General features: G+C 39.4%; 1 protein-coding gene across 3 annotated transcripts in view; it reads right to left on the bottom strand.

Annotated features, from left to right (window-relative positions):
• The window catches only part of dock4b (dedicator of cytokinesis 4b), a 183004-nt gene that overhangs the window by 44987 nt on the left and 118694 nt on the right, over positions 1-19323 (bottom strand). For all 3 annotated transcript variants that reach the window (XM_044108066.1, XM_044108068.1, XM_044108067.1), the window contains 9 exons: positions 18141-18229; positions 11679-11804; positions 8207-8331; positions 7703-7865; positions 5225-5331; positions 3894-4047; positions 2072-2169; positions 1890-1973; positions 852-952 (listed from right to left, as the gene is read on the bottom strand). In XM_044108066.1, the coding sequence (XP_043964001.1) occupies positions 852-952; positions 1890-1973; positions 2072-2169; positions 3894-4047; positions 5225-5331; positions 7703-7865; positions 8207-8331; positions 11679-11804; positions 18141-18229 (1047 nt within the window). The remainder of the gene's footprint in view (positions 1-851; positions 953-1889; positions 1974-2071; positions 2170-3893; positions 4048-5224; positions 5332-7702; positions 7866-8206; positions 8332-11678; positions 11805-18140; positions 18230-19323) is intronic.

Here is a 19323-nt window from a genome sequence, read left to right as displayed (position 1 = left end):
TTCTGTATTTTACTGCTCTTTTATGTGATAGGACAACACAATGGAGCAGATAAGTTAAAGAAAACTGACATGTTTTGTTTACTTTGATAGCCATAAGTGTCGAACTTAAGAAACTTGGCCATCCGCCTGAATTGACGCTCCAGTCAAGGGGAATATTAATCAGAGAAGTGGCAAATAGGTTCACGGTAACTGGTGGAACTGCAGAGGTCCAATTATTTCTCAAAAACTTTAAATATCTGGGCTTTATGGAAGAATGGTTTAATGCTGAGAAATCCTGGGAAATAAAAACCTGATAGAGGCTGCAGAGGGCGCAAAGTTTTACTTTAAAGCGGGACAACGACCCTTAACATCCAGCCAGCGATACAATGAAATGGTTTAGATCAAACCACATTCATGTGTTCTGAATAAAGTACATGAAAATTTGTGGTGGTAAATTTTAAGAAATAGAAAAATCCAATGAGAAAGTTTTTTTTGTCTGCAGAAGCAGCAGGTGCAAATGAAACAAAAACTGTGGGAGTTTATAGGCGGGTGCAGGATATGCACATGTGAATAAAAAAAATGTAAAAAGACATGGAACGCGTAAAGTAAAAGAGCAGATTGTGAGTTTATTTGTGCTCGGATGAGACGTCAGAGCCACAATTTGATAATTCTCTTTCCACCAGCCAGGTGGCACCATGAGCATTGCGTTCCTTCCTCAGCCCCGACTCAAAGCACCACGTTGTATAGAGCCGCTTCTTACCAGAGGCGTAGGCCGGCTGCTGTGATGTATTCGAATACAATAAGTGGGAAAGGCTGCAGTGCTCACACACTCGCTTACACGTGAACGAATCACAGAGGGAGGCTTTACTGACCTGTAGGACAACGCTCCGGCAAAGTGACTCTCAATGTAGGTGTCCATGACTGGCTTGAAGTGCTGGAATTTACTGTCCTGAAGGAGGTTGATGATATGAACCTGGAGTTTAGGAGAAAATGAACATTAAAAAGGAGGATCTCAGTCTGAAGTGCCTTGCAAGAGGTATTTAACGATCCCAAATGTTCAAATTTCTCAGACGATTTTATGTGAGAGCGCATAGTTGTAAAGAAAAAAAAAAAAGAGTTTTATAATTTCTTGACAAATAAGATATTGAGCCCCCTTTAACTGAATGCAACTCATTGCCGACAACAGTTTAAGAATTAAATAGTCCACTTTTATATAAATTTATCTTAACAGAAGATAAAAAAAGTTTTTTTTAACATTTTTTTCAGCAACAAAAAAATAAAAATCCAAAAAGTTTGTTGAACCACATTTTTTACTGTTACAGCTGCAAGTCACTGATACACAAGCTAAAAACTAGCCATTCTGTTTAGGGGTAGTGCGGTGATTTAACTTAAATAGAAATGGACACAAAGGTCCGATTTTTATTTGTAATGCATTTTTGAAAATTATTTAATCTCCACTTCACAATTATGCACAACCTTAACTTGGTCTGTCGCATCAAAGCTCAAGAAAATATAAGTATGCAAATAAGTGTTGCAGTTGTAAAGGGCAAGAATGAAAAACAGAACTTTATCCTGAAGCATTGTGTCTGAAAAAACAAAAGTAATCTGTCATATGAGGCATTTACTGGCCAAACCTGTCAATATTCTCAGAGATGATCTCAAAAGCACAGAAAAAAACAACAACTTGAGAATGACTTTTTCATCATTAGACAAGGTGCAGAGAGAGAGAAGCAGAGACCCAGAGATCGATCTCCCGCCTCTGTTCGGTAAAAGCACGAGCACGCTGGGATTGGTTTAGCGAACCGTGAAGCGTTACATCACTATATTTTTTCTTTTCTCCCCGCAGGTTTCTGTACTTGTCGTTATTGTAGATTGAGAAAGACCAAAAAAAAAAAAAAGAATGTACTCACGAGTGAATCAAACACCTTGAGGCTGTATCTCTGGGAGCTCTCGTCCAGAATGCCAAAGAGAGTGTCCAGGGTGTCCTGGAGAAACTGACAGAAGAAGAGGCGCAAAAGTCGTTCACACATCCAGCGTCCAGGCCGAACTCGACAGATTGATATCAAACGAGAAGCAGAGAAGACGGACATACTTTGACGATCTCCGAGCCGTCTATCTCTTTCAGTTTCGAGAGGCTGTCGAGAATTCTTTCGGGGTGGGCTCGCCACTTCAACAGGTCCAGCATGTCGCCTGTAAGAAAAGAAAAAAAATCCAGAGTCACAAGAAATAAAATCACAGCAAACATCTTGTTTATGAGTGAAGAAAAGCACCAAGCGGAGGCAAAACTCAACTCTGCTCTCATAGCCTCGTTCAATTACAGCCCCTAAACACCAGCGAATCCAAACAAACGGCAACACGCTCTGGTGCGGCGGGATGAAGGAGATAAAGAGTCATTTTCCCCCGAGTGAGGGTCCCCAGACGCTTGAATGAATAATACATAAGCGTTAAAAAGAAAGCCTTTCAATTGTCTCTTCGGTTTTCTAAGGCGTATCTTTTTGCCACTGTGTGGAAAATCACTACAAACGCTGCCACTTCTTGTCTAAAAACGTCCCCGATATTGTTTGTGTATTTCTTGTTTAGCCCGTCAGCAATATTTCTACAACCAGTCAGCTGGAAACAGCAATTTATTTCTGCAGCCACTCAAACATCGTCACGACTTTGTTTCGTAACGTAAAAAAGGGAATTCCACTGTGCTCGACAGGGGGAAACGTTTAGATTTGTGGGTTCATTGTACATAAAAGTTGCATGTAGGCCGCTTTCCCTGCAGCAGGCAGGATGCACATTATTGTGCAGGTTTATGTAGCTTAAGGGAAAGGCATCCATCTATTGTAAACACTGTGGTGGGTTTAATGTCGACTGTATCCGTTCACACCGAGCACAAAAGCCAGATGTTAGCCATTATTCTCTCACCTAATTACAGACGCAAGCACCCAGTTTCCTTCCTTAATATTTACACATGCATTTGTTGCATTTGAATGATCTTGATGGTGCCGTTTCCTTTCTTCCAAACCACTTATTTCAGAAAGTGAAACTCATTAAATAAATTACAAGTAGGATAAAATATATAAAGCCTTTCTTTTTTGGTCATTTTGATGGTTATGTCTTACAAGTGATAAAACCCCCCACAAATTCGGTCTCTCTGGAAATTAGAATATTGTGAAAATGTTAAATAATGAAAACTCGTGGTGTCACGCCCCAATCAGCCAATTAACTCAAAACACCTGCAAAGGTTTCCTGAGCCTGATTAGTCGGTTTGGCTCAGTCTGGGTAAGCAGACGGCCCAATGTTCAGTGCTGACTGAACAAACAGAGCCTCAACATGGAGTGCAAGAAGCTGGTTGTTCACAAAGTGCTGAATCCAAACATGTTTAAAGAAAGTTAGGAGTTTCCCAGCAACAAGCTTTCAACTAAAATCCATTCAAGAATAGGAGAGAGTTTCACCAGGAAGGAACCGAGGCAGCAGCAGGTGATTCAACCGCCACCAATCACAAGACGTGGACTGTCGCTCAAAGGTCCAAAGTTTTATTTTCAGATAAAAGAGTTTGATCAAAATTTGTGTTTTTAAAGTGATGATGCTTTCAGGCAGCTTATCTGAAAACATTTACAAGTGAGTAAAATTGGCACCAATGTTGCACAAAAAACAATATTAGCAAACATTTTGTATAAAAGTTACAACTCTAACTTTTAGAGCGATGGCTCATGGAAGCTTAAATTGCTGTTTTTCTCACGGCCTGTATCAGCTTGATGCGCTGCAGTCCTAGCGCCATCTTGCACGTAAAGCAGGAACAACAACTGAAGCAACCAACTTCCTGGCGGCAATATATGTGCTACTTTTCAGGTGGAAGCCTGGGAAATCGGGGCCAAAAATGTAAAAAAAAAAATAAAATACTACGTCAACAACCCGGACTCATTTACCGTTTTGCGTGAGCTTGGTGGAACAGAGGAAGCTGGTGATCCAGAACGACTCCTTGTTTCCTTTCAGCGTCAGACTGTTGGTCGGAAGGTTGGCTTTGGAGTACGGCAGCTTCAGGTAGCGCGAACAGTCCGCCAGGCTGGTGTTCTCCTCACACTGGAGACGCAGAATAGTAAAACCGATGAGTTACATGTAGCTGTGTGGCTAAACGTTAAGCTACGCAACCGTCCAAACAATGTTTCCGGACTTTACTTTCACTTTAGAAAAGCAATTCATGTTCAGTCCCCTGCAAGAGAAGTTAAGATGAATTGAAAATCATATCTGATAATCTAGGGATGAATATTCCACTTTTTTCAGCCTTGATGAGCTGTACAGCTGAGGCTGTTTGAGCTCCAAAGCTTCCACTCAGTGTTGGACTGATTCTTCAGAGTCTATTTCAGGTCTAAGGAGAAACTAGGCCATGCCAGTTTTATTGGGCTTCTCTGCAACCGTCCATCTGGCATTACAATGGGCCCTCACCCCCTTAACGGTGTGAACAAGCAGAATTAAGGAAGTTGGCCTCAGAAATCGGCAGGGCACCGAGTCATGAGTGTATAACACTGAATCTTAACACTAAAGATCAAGACAGTACAATAAACTCTGACTTTGCTTCTTGTAAGTCTGCTGAAATTCCATCCTGGCAGAAACACAGAAAGACACAGTTTCTCTGTTTTCTTCAGGACTGGAGGTTGCCGTACACACCCTTTGCCTGCGGCTGAGGAAACCCAAGAAGTCTGCAAATATTTGGAGTCACAACTCGACGCAGCGCGGCGATGGCTTTTTAAGAGAAGATACTTATATAATTTGCATTTACCCTTTGACATGTCAACTCCAAAACGCACGAAATGAAGAGTTGATGTGCAAAATAAACGGGCAGAAGGATCTTTTCCACATGTGTGAGCAAGCAGATGAACACTGGCTCTGACTCGAGGTTAAATTTGACCTTAAAGAGGGCATTACTCATCGGCCTGTTGGAGGCAACATGAGCCGCGTCTCCACCAGTGACACAAACAGAATGATAAAATAGAGAAGTGCATCGTGCCATCCAGAGGCGATGATTCATATAATATTAAACAGGGCGAGTAACCCCCTTTGAAGTACTCTTAGCAACGATGATGCCAAACAGCTTGAGATTTTATTTAGGAGACCTTAAGCTGCATTTTTACTAATCAGCAAAATACGACTAGAGGATAAAAAAAATCACTCCTAAATAAAACACTTAGCCAAGAACACAGATTGTTTGCTTCTACGCTGCTCAGGCAACGCTTTGGTACAGAGGGGAAGCAGTTCTTACCTTATGGATAATGAGCTCATGGGTGCCATCTGGCAGAGTCCTGCCATCTTCCTGCATCAGAGGAACAAAGGAGTAGCCAAACAGTTTCTTCTCTCCTTTGTCTTTAGCTGTCAAACAACAACAACACAGAGGCATGATTACGAGCCCAAAATAGACAACAGAGGCCTGCAAAGTCAAGAAACAGAAGGGGGGCTGGGGTGGGAGAGGGGGGGGGGGGAAGAATCAGCACAAACTTCCCATTGTTTCTGAAACAATCTGACAGACCAGCTTTGCGAAAACTTGGTGAGGTCAGATAAGTTAGTGATGCGCCACAAACGCCAGTCATTTCAGCACGCCACTACGGTAGCTTCATGGTGAAAATGCGACATGAGGAAATGCAACAATAATATATACGGTATTTATGTGCCACATGGCTCATAAAAGCAGTTTTTCAACTTTTCAAAATGCTAATGTTCTAACTTTCTGTGTCACCTAGCTGTGCTGCAGCCCTAATATCAGCTTGCATACAAACAGGAAGTAGTGTAGAATAGCACTGTTGCAATGATTGGAGTCCCAACTGTTGCTAATTTGGTTTCAGCTGACCTGTCCTCACTCACAACATGACCCCCTTAAAGAATGTCGCTTTGTTTTATTCACCACAAACTGTACATTTATTCAGTGGAAAGAAAATCCTACGCTTAAAAGTATTGTAACAAAATACCTAGTGACATACTTATTAGCACCCTAATGAATATGGCATGGCATTCTCCAAATGTTACTCTTCAAAATGGCAAAGACTAGGCAGCATGTCATTTATTTAATACAAAAGTGTAACTTTAAAACAAGTAGCTACATGCTAACACTTGTACATATTTGAAAGGGCTAAAAAGTTTCCCAAATTGCTCGCCAGTTTTAGGAAGCATGATGAAGGAACTGACATGAAAAAATAATAATAATAATAACAAATCAACAATTAAGAACCAACTACACAGAAACCCGTTGTTTTGGACGTGAACCAAACATGAACATGATTCAGAATTATCTTTACAAATGTAAACACCAGGAATTTGCTAAAGGCCACTTGAATGTTAATCGTGTGCTTTGGTCAGATAAGCACTACACTCAGGTCTGGTGAAAAAACAGAGGATGAAGATTTAGAAAAGTACCTCACTGCCTGGAGTAAAATATGGTGGAGCTGCTGAAATGCAGTGGGCTTGTTTTGTTTGTTAAAAAGGATAAAGAGAGAGAAGACGACATAAATGGTTGTAAGGGACTTTTTGTCAGTTGGTCAAATGTACTAAAATTATGTGTTGATCTTTCTTTATGCTTCATGTTATAGCATTAAAATGCCCATTTTATTTATGTCTATATTGCGCATCTTTGCCAAGCCTGCCCATATGTGTGGATGGTGCTGCATGCATCACCATTAAGCAGGCGTGAAGCCAGGAAGCAGCTGTAGATATTGTGAGCCAGCCTTGTTTGCTACAAAATGCTTTTAGGGTAACAAATCATTTTTAGCTGTTCACACAAACTCATTCGGCAGCCCTGGAATTTTATAATGTTTTACAGACTTCCTCCTGATCCATAAAGGAACATAGAACTGATTGAGCTGGTTATAATTTAAATCTAGAGACTTTGGGGGGGGGGTTTACAGTGAATTTAGAAAAAGTAGAACATCAAAGTTTTTCAAAGATTCATTCAGTAAGTGAAACTCGTATTACTAAAAAACTGCTCAAAAACCTGTTACTCAGAAAGATTGAATAACCTACTAGAAAGCTATTAATTCAGCACTCTTCCTCAAAAATGTCCATTTTTTAATTGAGTTAGTTAATAAAAATGTTGCAGTTTACTTAGATGTACCCGCATAGGTCAGACATCAGAAGATGTCTGCTAATCGCAGTCATTCGTCCAATTTTGCCCCAAGGTGGTTACTATTATTTGGCCTTCAAACTTTGGCGTCACCACAGATTTAAATTAGGATCCTTATAGGCAGCCTTCAGGCCCTGCCAGAATTAATAAAGCTATTATACATACTTTATGCGGCCACATGGCTGCCTGGCTTCAAAACAATAATATTGGCTTGCTATGAGAAAAAGAGACATTTCTATGTTATCCAAAGTGAGACGGAATAAATGGACTGTACATTTTTATCTCATTTGAAAGCCAGAAGTTGGGCACCCTAGCATCATAGTAAGTAGATATGAAAGTAAATGAGGAAGGAAATATTTCCTCACAATGAGCTAATGAGTGAAATGTGGAAGCACAAATACTGGAATCCTGGGGGGGGGAGCTGAAATCAAATTCCAGACTTATCCAGACTGTAGGAGAACAGCATGAAGAAATTTGTGTGGCCTTTGTAATGCTGCATGCAAGAAGAAAACTGTTTCCCCTGCAATACCTCCAGACAGGAAAGGAGCAAAACCGGCAAAGGAGCTGACATTCATTGCAACTGAAAACTCGGGGAGACGTGCTTGTTTGACAGTGTCACAGCTCGCTTACTGGAGCAATGGCGAAACTCGAAACGGACGTGAGACCCTCGAAACATGTCGACGGGGATGGGCAGCTTGATCTGCTCCGCCCAGCGGGGGCTGTTGTTGTGGTACAGCACCAGAGAGTGGTACTCATCCGCGCCCAGCTCACCGGAGCCAGCAGCCACATAACCCTGAAAGACAAACGACAAAGAGAGTTTAGGGGGCGAACGGGGCGGCGTTGTAAAGAAATGGAGTTACGTGGACAAGCTTTATGTGCACATTTATGTGCTTTCAAGGGTTGAGTGTAATGTGGTTGCAGTGGCAGGGTTTATATTTGACTCCGTTTTCTCTCCAAGGCCGCGGCAGTGGAGGAAACCGCAGGAGCAGAATGTCACACTGCAGAAGCGGGGCAGCATGTCTGACACACACACACACACACTCGGCTCCCATCTGGATGAGTCGTTTTTAATCCGACGGCTGAGAAACCATGTGCTGAAAACAACACAAAACAAAAGTAAAGGTGTTTTTTCACCTTTAGGATTTGTCCATCTGCATCCAGCACGTAAACCGTGATCTCCACGTTCCTGGCGACGCTCTTGCCGCCCTTCTCAAACTCCCCCTTCTCGAGCGTCATGTAAAGGTCGTTCCTCATCTCGCCTGCAGGAACAGGAGGGCACGAGAGGCCTCGACACGTTAAACAGGCACATAGTCTATACTAGCATTGTCAGTGAGCACTCAGATCTTTGTGTGATATCTGCATGCAGACTCTCACAAGCAGCAGGAGTGGAGAACATTTATGCTAGCTGTATTTAATGATGTACTGCATGCTGGCCATGGTGATGACATTTAGATCTATTAAATATTAGCTTCAGGTGGATTTAAAGAAAAAGAAGAAGCGTTTGCTTTAGAAAATGTTAAATAAAATTACTTCCAGAAGAGAGACTTTTTGTTTGGCTCAAGATTCCAAGATAGAAATATTTATTTTTAATGTTTTTTGTTGTTTTTTTGTTGTTTTTTTTTTTGCTTTATTGAAAATGTTGCTGTTTATTTAATCTTGTAATGGCTTGTTATCATTCCAATCTTTTTAGAAGGGTTTGTAACTACAGCTTCTAACTACAACATTTTTTATAGAAACACATACACAGAAGGTGCAACATTCCACACCAGGGCAATGCAAAATTTAGGTCAATGACTTTGTTGATTATTTAAGAAGTTCTTCAAAAACTATTGAAAAGAAAACAAAAATTGGAAAAAGCCTGTTTTGCCAATAAAGTACGGTGGAGAATCTGTGTTACTGTTTTGCCTCAAAAGGGCAAGAAAACTTGTCAAAGTAAATGTCACTCTTTCAAAATTAAAATCTTGTCTCATCTGACAAAAACATTAAAACGTTGTTCTTTCAAGAGGATAAAGATTTAACTCAACACAGAAATGGTTTGCCAGACACAAAATTAGGCTTCTTCTCCGAGCCACTGCTGCTCTTGTATCCTCAAATCTGCACAGCCTGCAGGTTAAGTGCCAGGAAATGCTTCCTTCCTCATCTGCAAAGTTTAGAGGCCGTCTATGAAACTTCTGACATATAAAACCTTATTAAATGTCCAAGTGCAATCGCCAGATCTGTACCACAGATGTCAACATTGATTTTCTGTCCCTAACAACAGAAACCATAGCAACATGAGGTAGTCTATATAAACCCATACTGTATCCTTACACATAGAGAGAAATGCACTTGGAGCAGGAAGGCTTTGAGACACGGTGAGATATGTTTTTATGTTCGCAACAATAGAAAAGCTGGAAGAAAGAAGGGAAATGGTGGAGGAGGCTGCCAAAGCAACAAGGCACTGTGGCTTGTGCAAAAGAATGAGGAGGAATATGCAGTCAGTCAGATACAAATCTAGACCAGCAGCACTAGAAAAAGGAGGAGACTGTTTCCTTTGCCCAAGGGCTGACTTAAACATATGAAACAAGTGAGAGCACTCAGCGTTAAGGGTCTGCAGCCAGACAAAGACAATGAAGGAGACAGTGAGGATAAATTTGTACTAGTGAGGCCCTGGGGTAACACAGTCTGTGGTTTGTTGACCTCTTATGAAAGAAAATCTTCATAAATGAAACTTCCCCTCTTGTTCTTTTAAAGCTCAAACTGACTAACAGCTACAATTGCGCAGAAAGATAATCTTTTGGGGTGCAGGTATGAGGCATAGTTCTGTCTGTCTCTTTATGCTAACAGGTTCGATGTTACAAATGATACATCTGAGAAACTGGCTCTGAGATCCACAAAGCACCAGATTTCCTGTTAAGCTAACAGCACAACAAAGTTGCTGGCCCTCCATCACAAGTTTTTTGGCGTCTCGTGGCAGCTGTACAGGAGGTTGTATTGTAGCGTTTCTAAATAACCATATACACTACTGACTGTAGATAGTTCTTGTGTTTTTAATGTCATATTTCTCCATCATGCTAGCAACCCTACATTGATCCGTTTATTTTTCCATCCCCATTTAAGGCTTCACTGTACGCCCAGTACAGACTGGTCCTACTTCTTCTAATGAAGTCGAGATTCTGACAATGATTTGTATTACGTGTTTTCTCTATGAATATCTCTTGACCTGGAACAGGCAGCACACAAACTTCATTGTCAATATGTCCGAGGTTAAGAGTCCTGAAACCCAACATGATCGGTGGTTTAGTGAATGAACGGACTGCAGCTGGTTTGAATTAGAAACTATACCATCAATGCTGATTACAAAACAGAGAAAAAAAACAGTTTAAAGCAAATGTAAGCGTAGAGATCTGTAGGCGTAAACCAGCAAATGTATATTTCTGTGATAAGTAAAAGACCATATCACGTTAATGGTGAAATGGTTAGCGGATTAATTGGCTGTTAAATTATCCGTGTCACAACATGAGCGTTGTGTTAAATGTACTATGAAATTATGTCTTTCTTTATGTGCGACTTTCTGTTGGACCAGGATCTTGAGGCATGATATAAATTGGTACGGAGTGGCATCTTAATTTTAGAATGTTTATACTTGATGAAATTGTCTCATTTATATTCAAATCAAACTTTATTTGTATAGCACATTTCAGCAGCAAGGCATTTCAAAGTGCTTTACATCAAATCAAACACAAAAACACAATGCAACATAGAATCAACAATCAAAACAACATCAAGTCAGATTCCGTCAATAAATTTGCAATTGATTATGTTTCAAATACAACCCTAAACAAGTGGGTTTTTGTTGAGATTTAAAGGAAGTCAGTGTTTCAGCTGTTTTACAGTTTTCTGGAAGTTTGTTCCAGATTTTTGGTGCATAGATGCTAAATGCCGCTTCTCCTCGTTTGGTTCTGGTTCTGGGGATGCAGAACAGACCAGAACCAGAAGACCTAAGAGGTCTGGAAGGTTGATACAACAGCAGCAAATCTTTAATGTATTGTGGTGCCAAACCATTCAGTGATTTATAAACTAGCAACAGTATTTTAAAGTCTATTCTTTGAGCGACAGGGAGCCAGTGGAGGGACTTTAAAACTGGTGTTATGTGCTCTATCTTCCTGGTTTTAGTGAGAACACGAGCAGCAGCATTCTGGATCAGCTGCCGCTGTTTGATTGATTTGTTGGGCAGACCTGTGAAGACGCCGTAACAATAATCAACAGTGCGTTAAATGTAGACGTTTTCACATTTAGCAGTTTCAGTTTTCCACTGTCAAAAAGACAAAAACTCTATATTACAAGAGTTCAGTCATTCAAGTCAGTTACTGTATTTAAGCGGTCCCCGACCTTTTGGAAACTGAGAGCTAATTCATAGGTATTGAGTATATGTAGGGCTACCAGTCTGATACACACCATAACTTAATGATTTATGTATTTTGGTTGACGACTTTATATTTAGCTTTTGAAATATAAAGGCTAAGTGAACCGAAAGGATATACTTCAAGGATATTGTTGTGCAAAGCAAACAAAAGCATCCTTGAAAAGAAGGCTAAAAAGGCTAGGAGGTTCTGGAAAGTCCTACCTGGCATGATGATGTCAGAGAAGCCCAGCTTCTTGGTGACGCAAACCCCGGGGGTGAAGAGGCCCATGTACTCCCGCTTTAGTTGGTCTATGTCTCCATGGAGAAGCTGGAGAGCCACCGCCAAACCTTAAAATATGAGATAATGACAACATTCTTACAAAGCCACTGCATTGCCTTGGTTAGAGCCTTTCTATCGCTTTACCAGAGGCACTCGATTTACTCAAAATAAAACACCGCCTTACCGTCAAGATAATAAAAGGTCACATATTGGCAGAAAAGTGAAATACAAAAAGGACGCATAAGTTTTATTAGATACATGACTGAATATATATGTGTCAGCTGCTGCGTTAACTGTATAGCGGGCAAGCAGACACCCACGTGTGGACATAAACAGAAACGTACAAGCAGCCAGTGAGTCATCTGCACCCTTTCATTAGGAGGAAATCTTGCATGAAGGTAGCAGCCTCAAATCAATATCCCTTAGAACAACTCTAACTGTTGGCAAAGGTATAATAAAACCCTAGCTCACATTCGCAAAGCTTAAAACTTCATCTTTCTGGTGTCCCTGTCAGTACGCTTTTCGGTCATCGCGGATCTGGTGAAGAGCAGGGGAGTCGTCTCAGAGAGAAGACGAGATAATGACGGGAGTAATCTCTGTTGAGGATGCAATTTGGAGGAAATTGTGAGGCAGTAGAAATCATTAAGCAGGAGTCAAAGAGAGAAAATGTTTGGGATAAGATTTCTAAGTTTTCCAACTGGCCCGTCAACTAAACGTTACACAGAAAGACTTTTTAAGTGTTCGTACTGTGCCTGTGAAGTATGCCGTAACGCTGCATCTTTAATGAATTTTAGCTCGACTTTTCTTCACTTTATTTACGCCGTTATAAAACGAAGGACAAATCTAGAGAAAGGAACATGAAATGTCAAACACTGCAGTTTTCAGAGGCCACTTGAGGCTTTCTCAATTCTACCATCCTCCCAGTATACCACATAAAAATATTTAAGAGGCCAGTGCGTACAAACAATGACAGAATATAAATTATTTTCAAAAGCCTAAGGAAGAAGATTTAGGTTCAAACCTCTTAAAGCTGAATTATTTTCATCATTTTTGGATGGTGTTGATTTAATACGTAAATAGCTCTTTGGAAATTAGAAATATGCTTATATATCAAATAAATACCTTTTTTTGTATATTTTACTTAAGTAATTAAATTAGGGAATTAAAATAAAATGTAAATTATATATATATATATATATATATATATATATATATATATATATATATATATATATATATATATATAATCTATTATTTTTACAATTTTTATTTTTATTTCTATATTATTAACTAATTTAAAATGCTACTGTATCTCAATTAATATAGCCCAGCATCTGATTGGCTAACCTGCACAACAACTCAGATGCAGACCAAACACCTTTCTGGGGGCCATGAAAAATATGTAATTCACATAAAATATTCATTTATTTATTTAAGATAAGAATGGATTTATTTATTTGACGCAAAAAGCTCCAGCTATATAATAAATCTCACATTTTAAAATAGCAATTTGGAGCCTTTGTGAAGTATTGAATTGTGGCACTTCTAGATTTCCACACAGTTTGGTGGCTTAATTATTGAAAGTCTATGATACTGTTTGTGTTTAGATTTGAGCTCCAAAGGTCATGAGATGAACTTTCCTTGAAGTGAGATCATTCTTTATAAAAAACTATTCCTGATTTAATATTGTTCCCATGTCTTGGGCCGCTATGTCAAATTATATCTTTGCAGATGAGGCTCGACAGCCACAAAAAACAGCTCACCTCCAGTCACAAAACCTCTGTGCACGGTGACATTTGACTTTTTCTGTTGCATAATCTGTTCTAGTCAGAACTTCCACTAGCAAAGACACACAAGGTGTCTGTGACAGAAATGGCTGAGTCCATTAGTGGCATTAGAGCAGAGGTCACGGAGTATGAGTGATGCCCAGCTGCAGGTGAAAGTGGATTGGAGAGTGAACCGAGGCAGTTTCCTCAGTCAACGTGACGGAGTGACTGCCTGAACCCAGAGCAGAGAGGAACAGATTGAGGCCAAGTATTTACCTCTCTCCACTGTAGCGGGCCGAGAGTTTTATGCGTTACTAGAATGCACTAATTAGAAATTGTGTAGGGGTGGTGCATGGGGAGTGTTCTTGACTAGTGCAACAAGAGCACGTAGGGAAAAAAGTTCACAAGTTTTGGTTTTACTTAAAAAGTTCTGGGCTTCACTTACATGCTGAGCCCGGGCCAAATGTTCTGTTTACATGTTTACTGGATGTTCCACATATAGCTTGACAAAAAGTGATCATAAAGGAGGTTTGCCTGAAAGTTGTCTCCATTATTTAAATTAGAATCTTTTTTACCAAAAGCCTTAATTTGCTTCATTGGCAACACCAGGAGCACTTTTAAATTCCTGGGTAGGGTGCCAGTCTGCCAATTCTCCAGCCTACTGTACTGGCTAACTAGAAAAAAAAAAAAATCAATTTGCATATTATCCATGTTGGCTCAGAACATCATCTAAGGAACTTCAGGAATCACTTCTCTCATTTGAGATCAGTGTTTGTTACACAACAACAGCAAAGGGAATAAAAATGGCCTCCATGGGAGAGTTCCAAGGTGAAATCCACAGACCGTGAAGAAAGTAAACCCACAAAAAGAAGCTTTTAGAAAGGTGTGCACCCGTTTCGTTTGGTGCAAAACTGTAAGCACAAACTATGATAACAGTTCTGATATAGTGGAATGATCTGGGCCCGCAGTGCTGGACAAATCTCTGTAATTAAGGGAGCCATAAATTCTCCTGTCCACCACAAAAAACTGAAGGAGAATCTCTGGTCATCAGGTTGTGACCTTAAGTTCAAGAGCTCTTGCATTATGCACAAAGATAAAGACCCAGATGGACACAAGTCCTGCTCTGAATGGCTAGAATAAATAAAAAATAGAGTTGCCTTAAACAGGTCATGTCACTGCAGAAATACATTTTCTGCAGAAATTAATTTAAAAACCTTGTTTTCCATTTCATACTGTGTCGATTAAAAAAAAGCAAAACTTTAAATGTTGCAAATAAGGGACAACGATATGTTAATATTACTTACAGTCTGTTTCTATTCACAAACTCTTAAAGCTATTGCAGGGAACTAGGATTGCTATTGAGCTCGGTAGCTGTAGCCGAGGCTGATAAAAACACCTTCAACCTTCGCTGTTCTCAGCCCACCCAAACTGCCTCTTCTCAGCTTTGAAAAAGAGAGAGAGAGAGAGACAGAAAAAAGAAGAAGAAAAGCAACACAAAACAAAACAAAAACAGAGTGAGTTGTCGCAGCCTCTTCTGTCGCTGCCTACACACGCGCATGCGGACGTGGGAGCTGAATTATCAGCCTGACTCACACGGAGCCAAATTCTTATGAAATCCCATTTATGGACCACAAAGTCCAAGTAAACAAAACCATCATCTCCACCGTATCGGCCCTTCTCTATAGTCCGTTGAGTTCAATTACCTGAAAAGGGAACACGCGGCCGTGAAATGCGCAGGTACAGAAACAGAAATCCTCATTAGGGCTCGTCATCCTAAGGAAAAAAGGAGCTTTTTTGTTTTTTACATAACTCCTTGAGCATTTTGCATTTTAGAGTAAAATTGTTTTCTCTTCCATGCTAATTGGTTGCTGATGTGAGAGTTTGGGTAAACAGCCAGTCCAGGTCAAAAAAGGGGAGAAACACAAACAAATATGTGCAAACATGCACAAATCTGCGACTGGGATTATCTCACGCTGCTGCACACTCACTTCCCTCCTAGCCGACATGAAGAGTGATAAATGGTGCTCCCTATAGCATGCACAGTGCACTCTTACCCCAGCATCTGTATCCTTGCAGGAAAAAAATGCAAATGAGGCATTCCTAAACAATGAAGATAAACGGCTATATTTCAGCTTTTATATGTCCACACTGACATGTTACTCTTTCTTTAGTTTTCGAGCGGTTGACACCTTCAGGTCAAATCTGTTATTGTTGTATAACTAGAACTCAGCTGCAATTATGTAATGCCCTCCAGAATTAGCACACCTCAAAAAGACATGTAAAATGGTTTAAAGCTAATCTTTTATCCCAGTTGTACAATCTCACACCTAAATTTTTAGAAATTAGGAAAATTTAAATTCATTATCCTGCTGAGAGTCTGAATGACGACCCTATAATGTATGACCTGGGTTATGCAGACATTGTGACTATCTATTTGATATATATATAGATAGTCTATTGACAAATAAAAGTTGTAGACACTATGATTAGAGTAAAATAAGTTATGTACTAATCATCCTTTAAATAAAAAAAAGACTGCATGACATGTACTGGTAATCGTCAGTAAAGATAAAAATGGTTAAACCAGGGGTGTCAAACTCATTTTTGTTTTTTGCCAAATCGGGGAAAAAAATGCCTTTAAAGGGCGGGTTGTTCCAGAATGTATTCATAAAACCTGATCACAAACTATTTAAATACTAAGGAATTCTTAAAATTAAATATTACTGAACATTTATTCAGTGCCTCCAGGATTTTGTGATTCTTTTTGTGATTTTCTGCAATAAAAATCAGTGTTTCAGATGCTAATTGGGAAACATTTGCGATATTTATTTATGACGGTAAATACGATTTTTTTATTACTCGCTGTATAGATCATGGATTATAATCTGACATCAATTAAGGCTGAGGCAGCTGTTTAGTACAAGTTAGAAAGTCTTTGACAATTTTGGAGAAAAATCGACAATAAACTCCCAACTGTTAGCAGTATTTGTTGCATTTCAATTTCCACAATAATTGTCAAGAAACCGGAGGGTCTCACTGATATTCGGCAGTAAGCAGACAAAAAATGCATTGATTTGATTGATAGCATAATATTGAACAATAATTAATGTTTAGTCTAGAATCTAGGCGGGCTACATAAAAAGGTATGGCGGGCCAGATTTGGCCCACGGGCCTTGAGTTTGACACATGCGGGCTAAACAATTCAATATTCTGTTGTCTTTGGTTGATGTTGACAGTTATTTTACATAAAGTATGAACATTTTCCACTTTTATCTGCAGGCATCAAGCAGAGTAAAGAAGAGAAGCGCACACACAATCATGGATTTAACAGTACGGACAGCGAACTGCGCAAGTTATCTCCTGATCATTTGATCCCATGGGAGAGGCTGTGATGTTAATAGGGCCAAGTCATGCATAAGTTACAGTGATGAGCAAATAAAGCCGAATTCTCAGAAGAAACTTGATTAAGATTTTGTTGGAAGTCGAGTAGGAGATAAGAAACCAGCAGGAGGAGGAAGCTGTGACGAATTAAGTAAACGGGTGCTTAGCTTTCCAATTATCAGATAGGGCTTCGGTTTTTGTTGTGCCTATAACTAAGAAATACAATAGGCTTGGCAGATTTTTTTTTTCTCTCCACAATATGAACACATTTGAATTATTTTAGGCTATTCATGTCTCACTTCGAAAGCACTGCTCAGACTCTGCACAACATGCTTAATGGCTCTTACTTATGAACATGCACACGCTTGAAGTGATAACAGTTTAACATCTCAGACTTGCAATAAGTTCCCTCAAGAAGTTATTGGTCTTCTGGGGGATTCTTGATATTCTGCTAACCACTTTTCCGCAATTCCCCTGCTTACTGCCAACACTCCTCAGTTACCACGCTGTTTTATTAGGTGAACAATGGTGTTTTCAGTCTCCATGCCAGCCATTAGATGCAGTATGCACACCAACCGGCTGTTTGGGAAACATGCAAAATCTATAAATCCGAAATGTAATTTCTCAGGTTAAGGTCATTGTTTGGAAATTTATTAGTAAGTGTATGTTTGCGTACCAAATTTTTAACTTTCATTGCCCTTTCTAATCTCATTTCGGTATTTTCAGTGCATTCTTCCTTTAGCTTTAAAGTTATTCTTCATCCTTTGCAAGTTTAAGTTACTCTAGCTGGTAGCTTCATTTTAGACAATGACAAATAGCGAACTAGTCAAAAATTGAATGAAAAACAATATACAAGGAGGATCTCCTCACTTCTTTTATGTCATTTTTATGACACCTTTTCACACCAACAGTTTTTCTTTGACATCCGAGGCACTGACTGTTCTCACTCCCCGCCAGCCTGTTGCTATGGGAAACTGCTGATGCTGATGTTCAGCGCGATGCAGACGCAGCTATCTATTTATATAAACCACCTGAATGCATGCGATATTGCAGGTTTTCTGCACACACAAGCCATCCTAACAGAGATTTTTAACATCACAGAAAAGCTGAGTCTGGCATTAGAGGTACAGCTAATACAGCATTAGCTGGGTCTGGCATTACTTTGCTCATTTTTACCAAAAATTATACAAGTTTTAAAATTTCTTTGCATTGAAAGAATGATAAAGCTTTTCCCCCCAGATGAAAAGAGATTCTTACCGGTGTTGGATCCAGACAAGTTGTACCTGGAATTGGCCTTTTTTATGATGTTCTCGTGAATTTGGTACCACTCAATCTCTGTGTTGCATCTTAATTGGAAACAAAAATAAAACCAATATATAAGTATTTTTTACAGAAGTGAATACTATATGTGGCTGTGCTTTTACTGACTTGTATAAATCACTCCATCTCAAATACATACATACACCCCCACTAACTTTAGTAAAACATTCCTTAGCAAGTCACTATGATAGACAGACTATAAAGTAACTATTAGCATAATTTTAAGAAGATTTTTCGACAGCTCTTCTTTGCGCTAGCTCATGTAAACTGGCTGTTTGCGACTTTTTATCAAACCCCACAAATCTTTAATGAGGTTGAGGTCAAGCCACTTTGTGTTGGGAGTGTTTTCCTGTTGAGACATACCAGAGCAAAACAGTTTTATGCTCCATGGCCTTATAAGTGTTATGTTTTTATTTGTTTCTTTTATGTGTTAATCATTTGTGTTTTCAATGGGTGTTTGCTTGTAAAACACTTTGTGGTTTTCTGACCTGTGGGAGGTGCAACCTAAATAAAACTTAATTACTTACTTACTAGAGAACTTTCATACCAAGTGTAAATCCAGAATTATTCTACTTAGACCCTCCCTAAGTTCTTTAGACTTTCTGATTGTTTTATTGATCAATACAATGATTTGTCAAACAAGTTGTATGCTGGTAAAAAAAAAAAAGTGTCTACTACCAATGATTCAACCTAATTGTTAACAAGAAGTCAACATATGTTTTTAAGTCCTTTATAAGTGCATGTACGCATGGTTTTGCCCATGACTGAATTGGAGAAGATACACAAAGCATTCAAACGTCTAAGTTGTATTGTTGTAGGAATACATCTACGTGAAGACAGCTGTAATTAAAACTGTTTTTTTTTTTTTCCAATTGGAATTTAATCACCTAACGTACGACAGAAACAAAATATTCTGCAGACCCAAAGTCCAAAAGCATTCAGCTGAAACTCTACAAAGACCCAACTAACAGACCCTGTTTACTATTGTCGCGCATTTAAAACAGGAGGCAGCATTTTTGAGCTAAATTTACATGTTCCATTTATAATTTAGGTCAAATTTCTGTGTCACCCGTAACTTATAACCTCAAGGGCGTCACAGGAGCAAACAATATTGGACCGG

The sequence above is a fragment of the Gambusia affinis genome, linkage group LG23 (genome assembly GCF_019740435.1).
Source record: "Gambusia affinis linkage group LG23, SWU_Gaff_1.0, whole genome shotgun sequence".
Taxonomy (NCBI): Eukaryota; Metazoa; Chordata; class Actinopteri; order Cyprinodontiformes; family Poeciliidae; genus Gambusia; species Gambusia affinis.
Note: the sequence above shows the minus strand (reverse complement) of the source record. Positions and strands in the feature narration are given on the sequence as shown.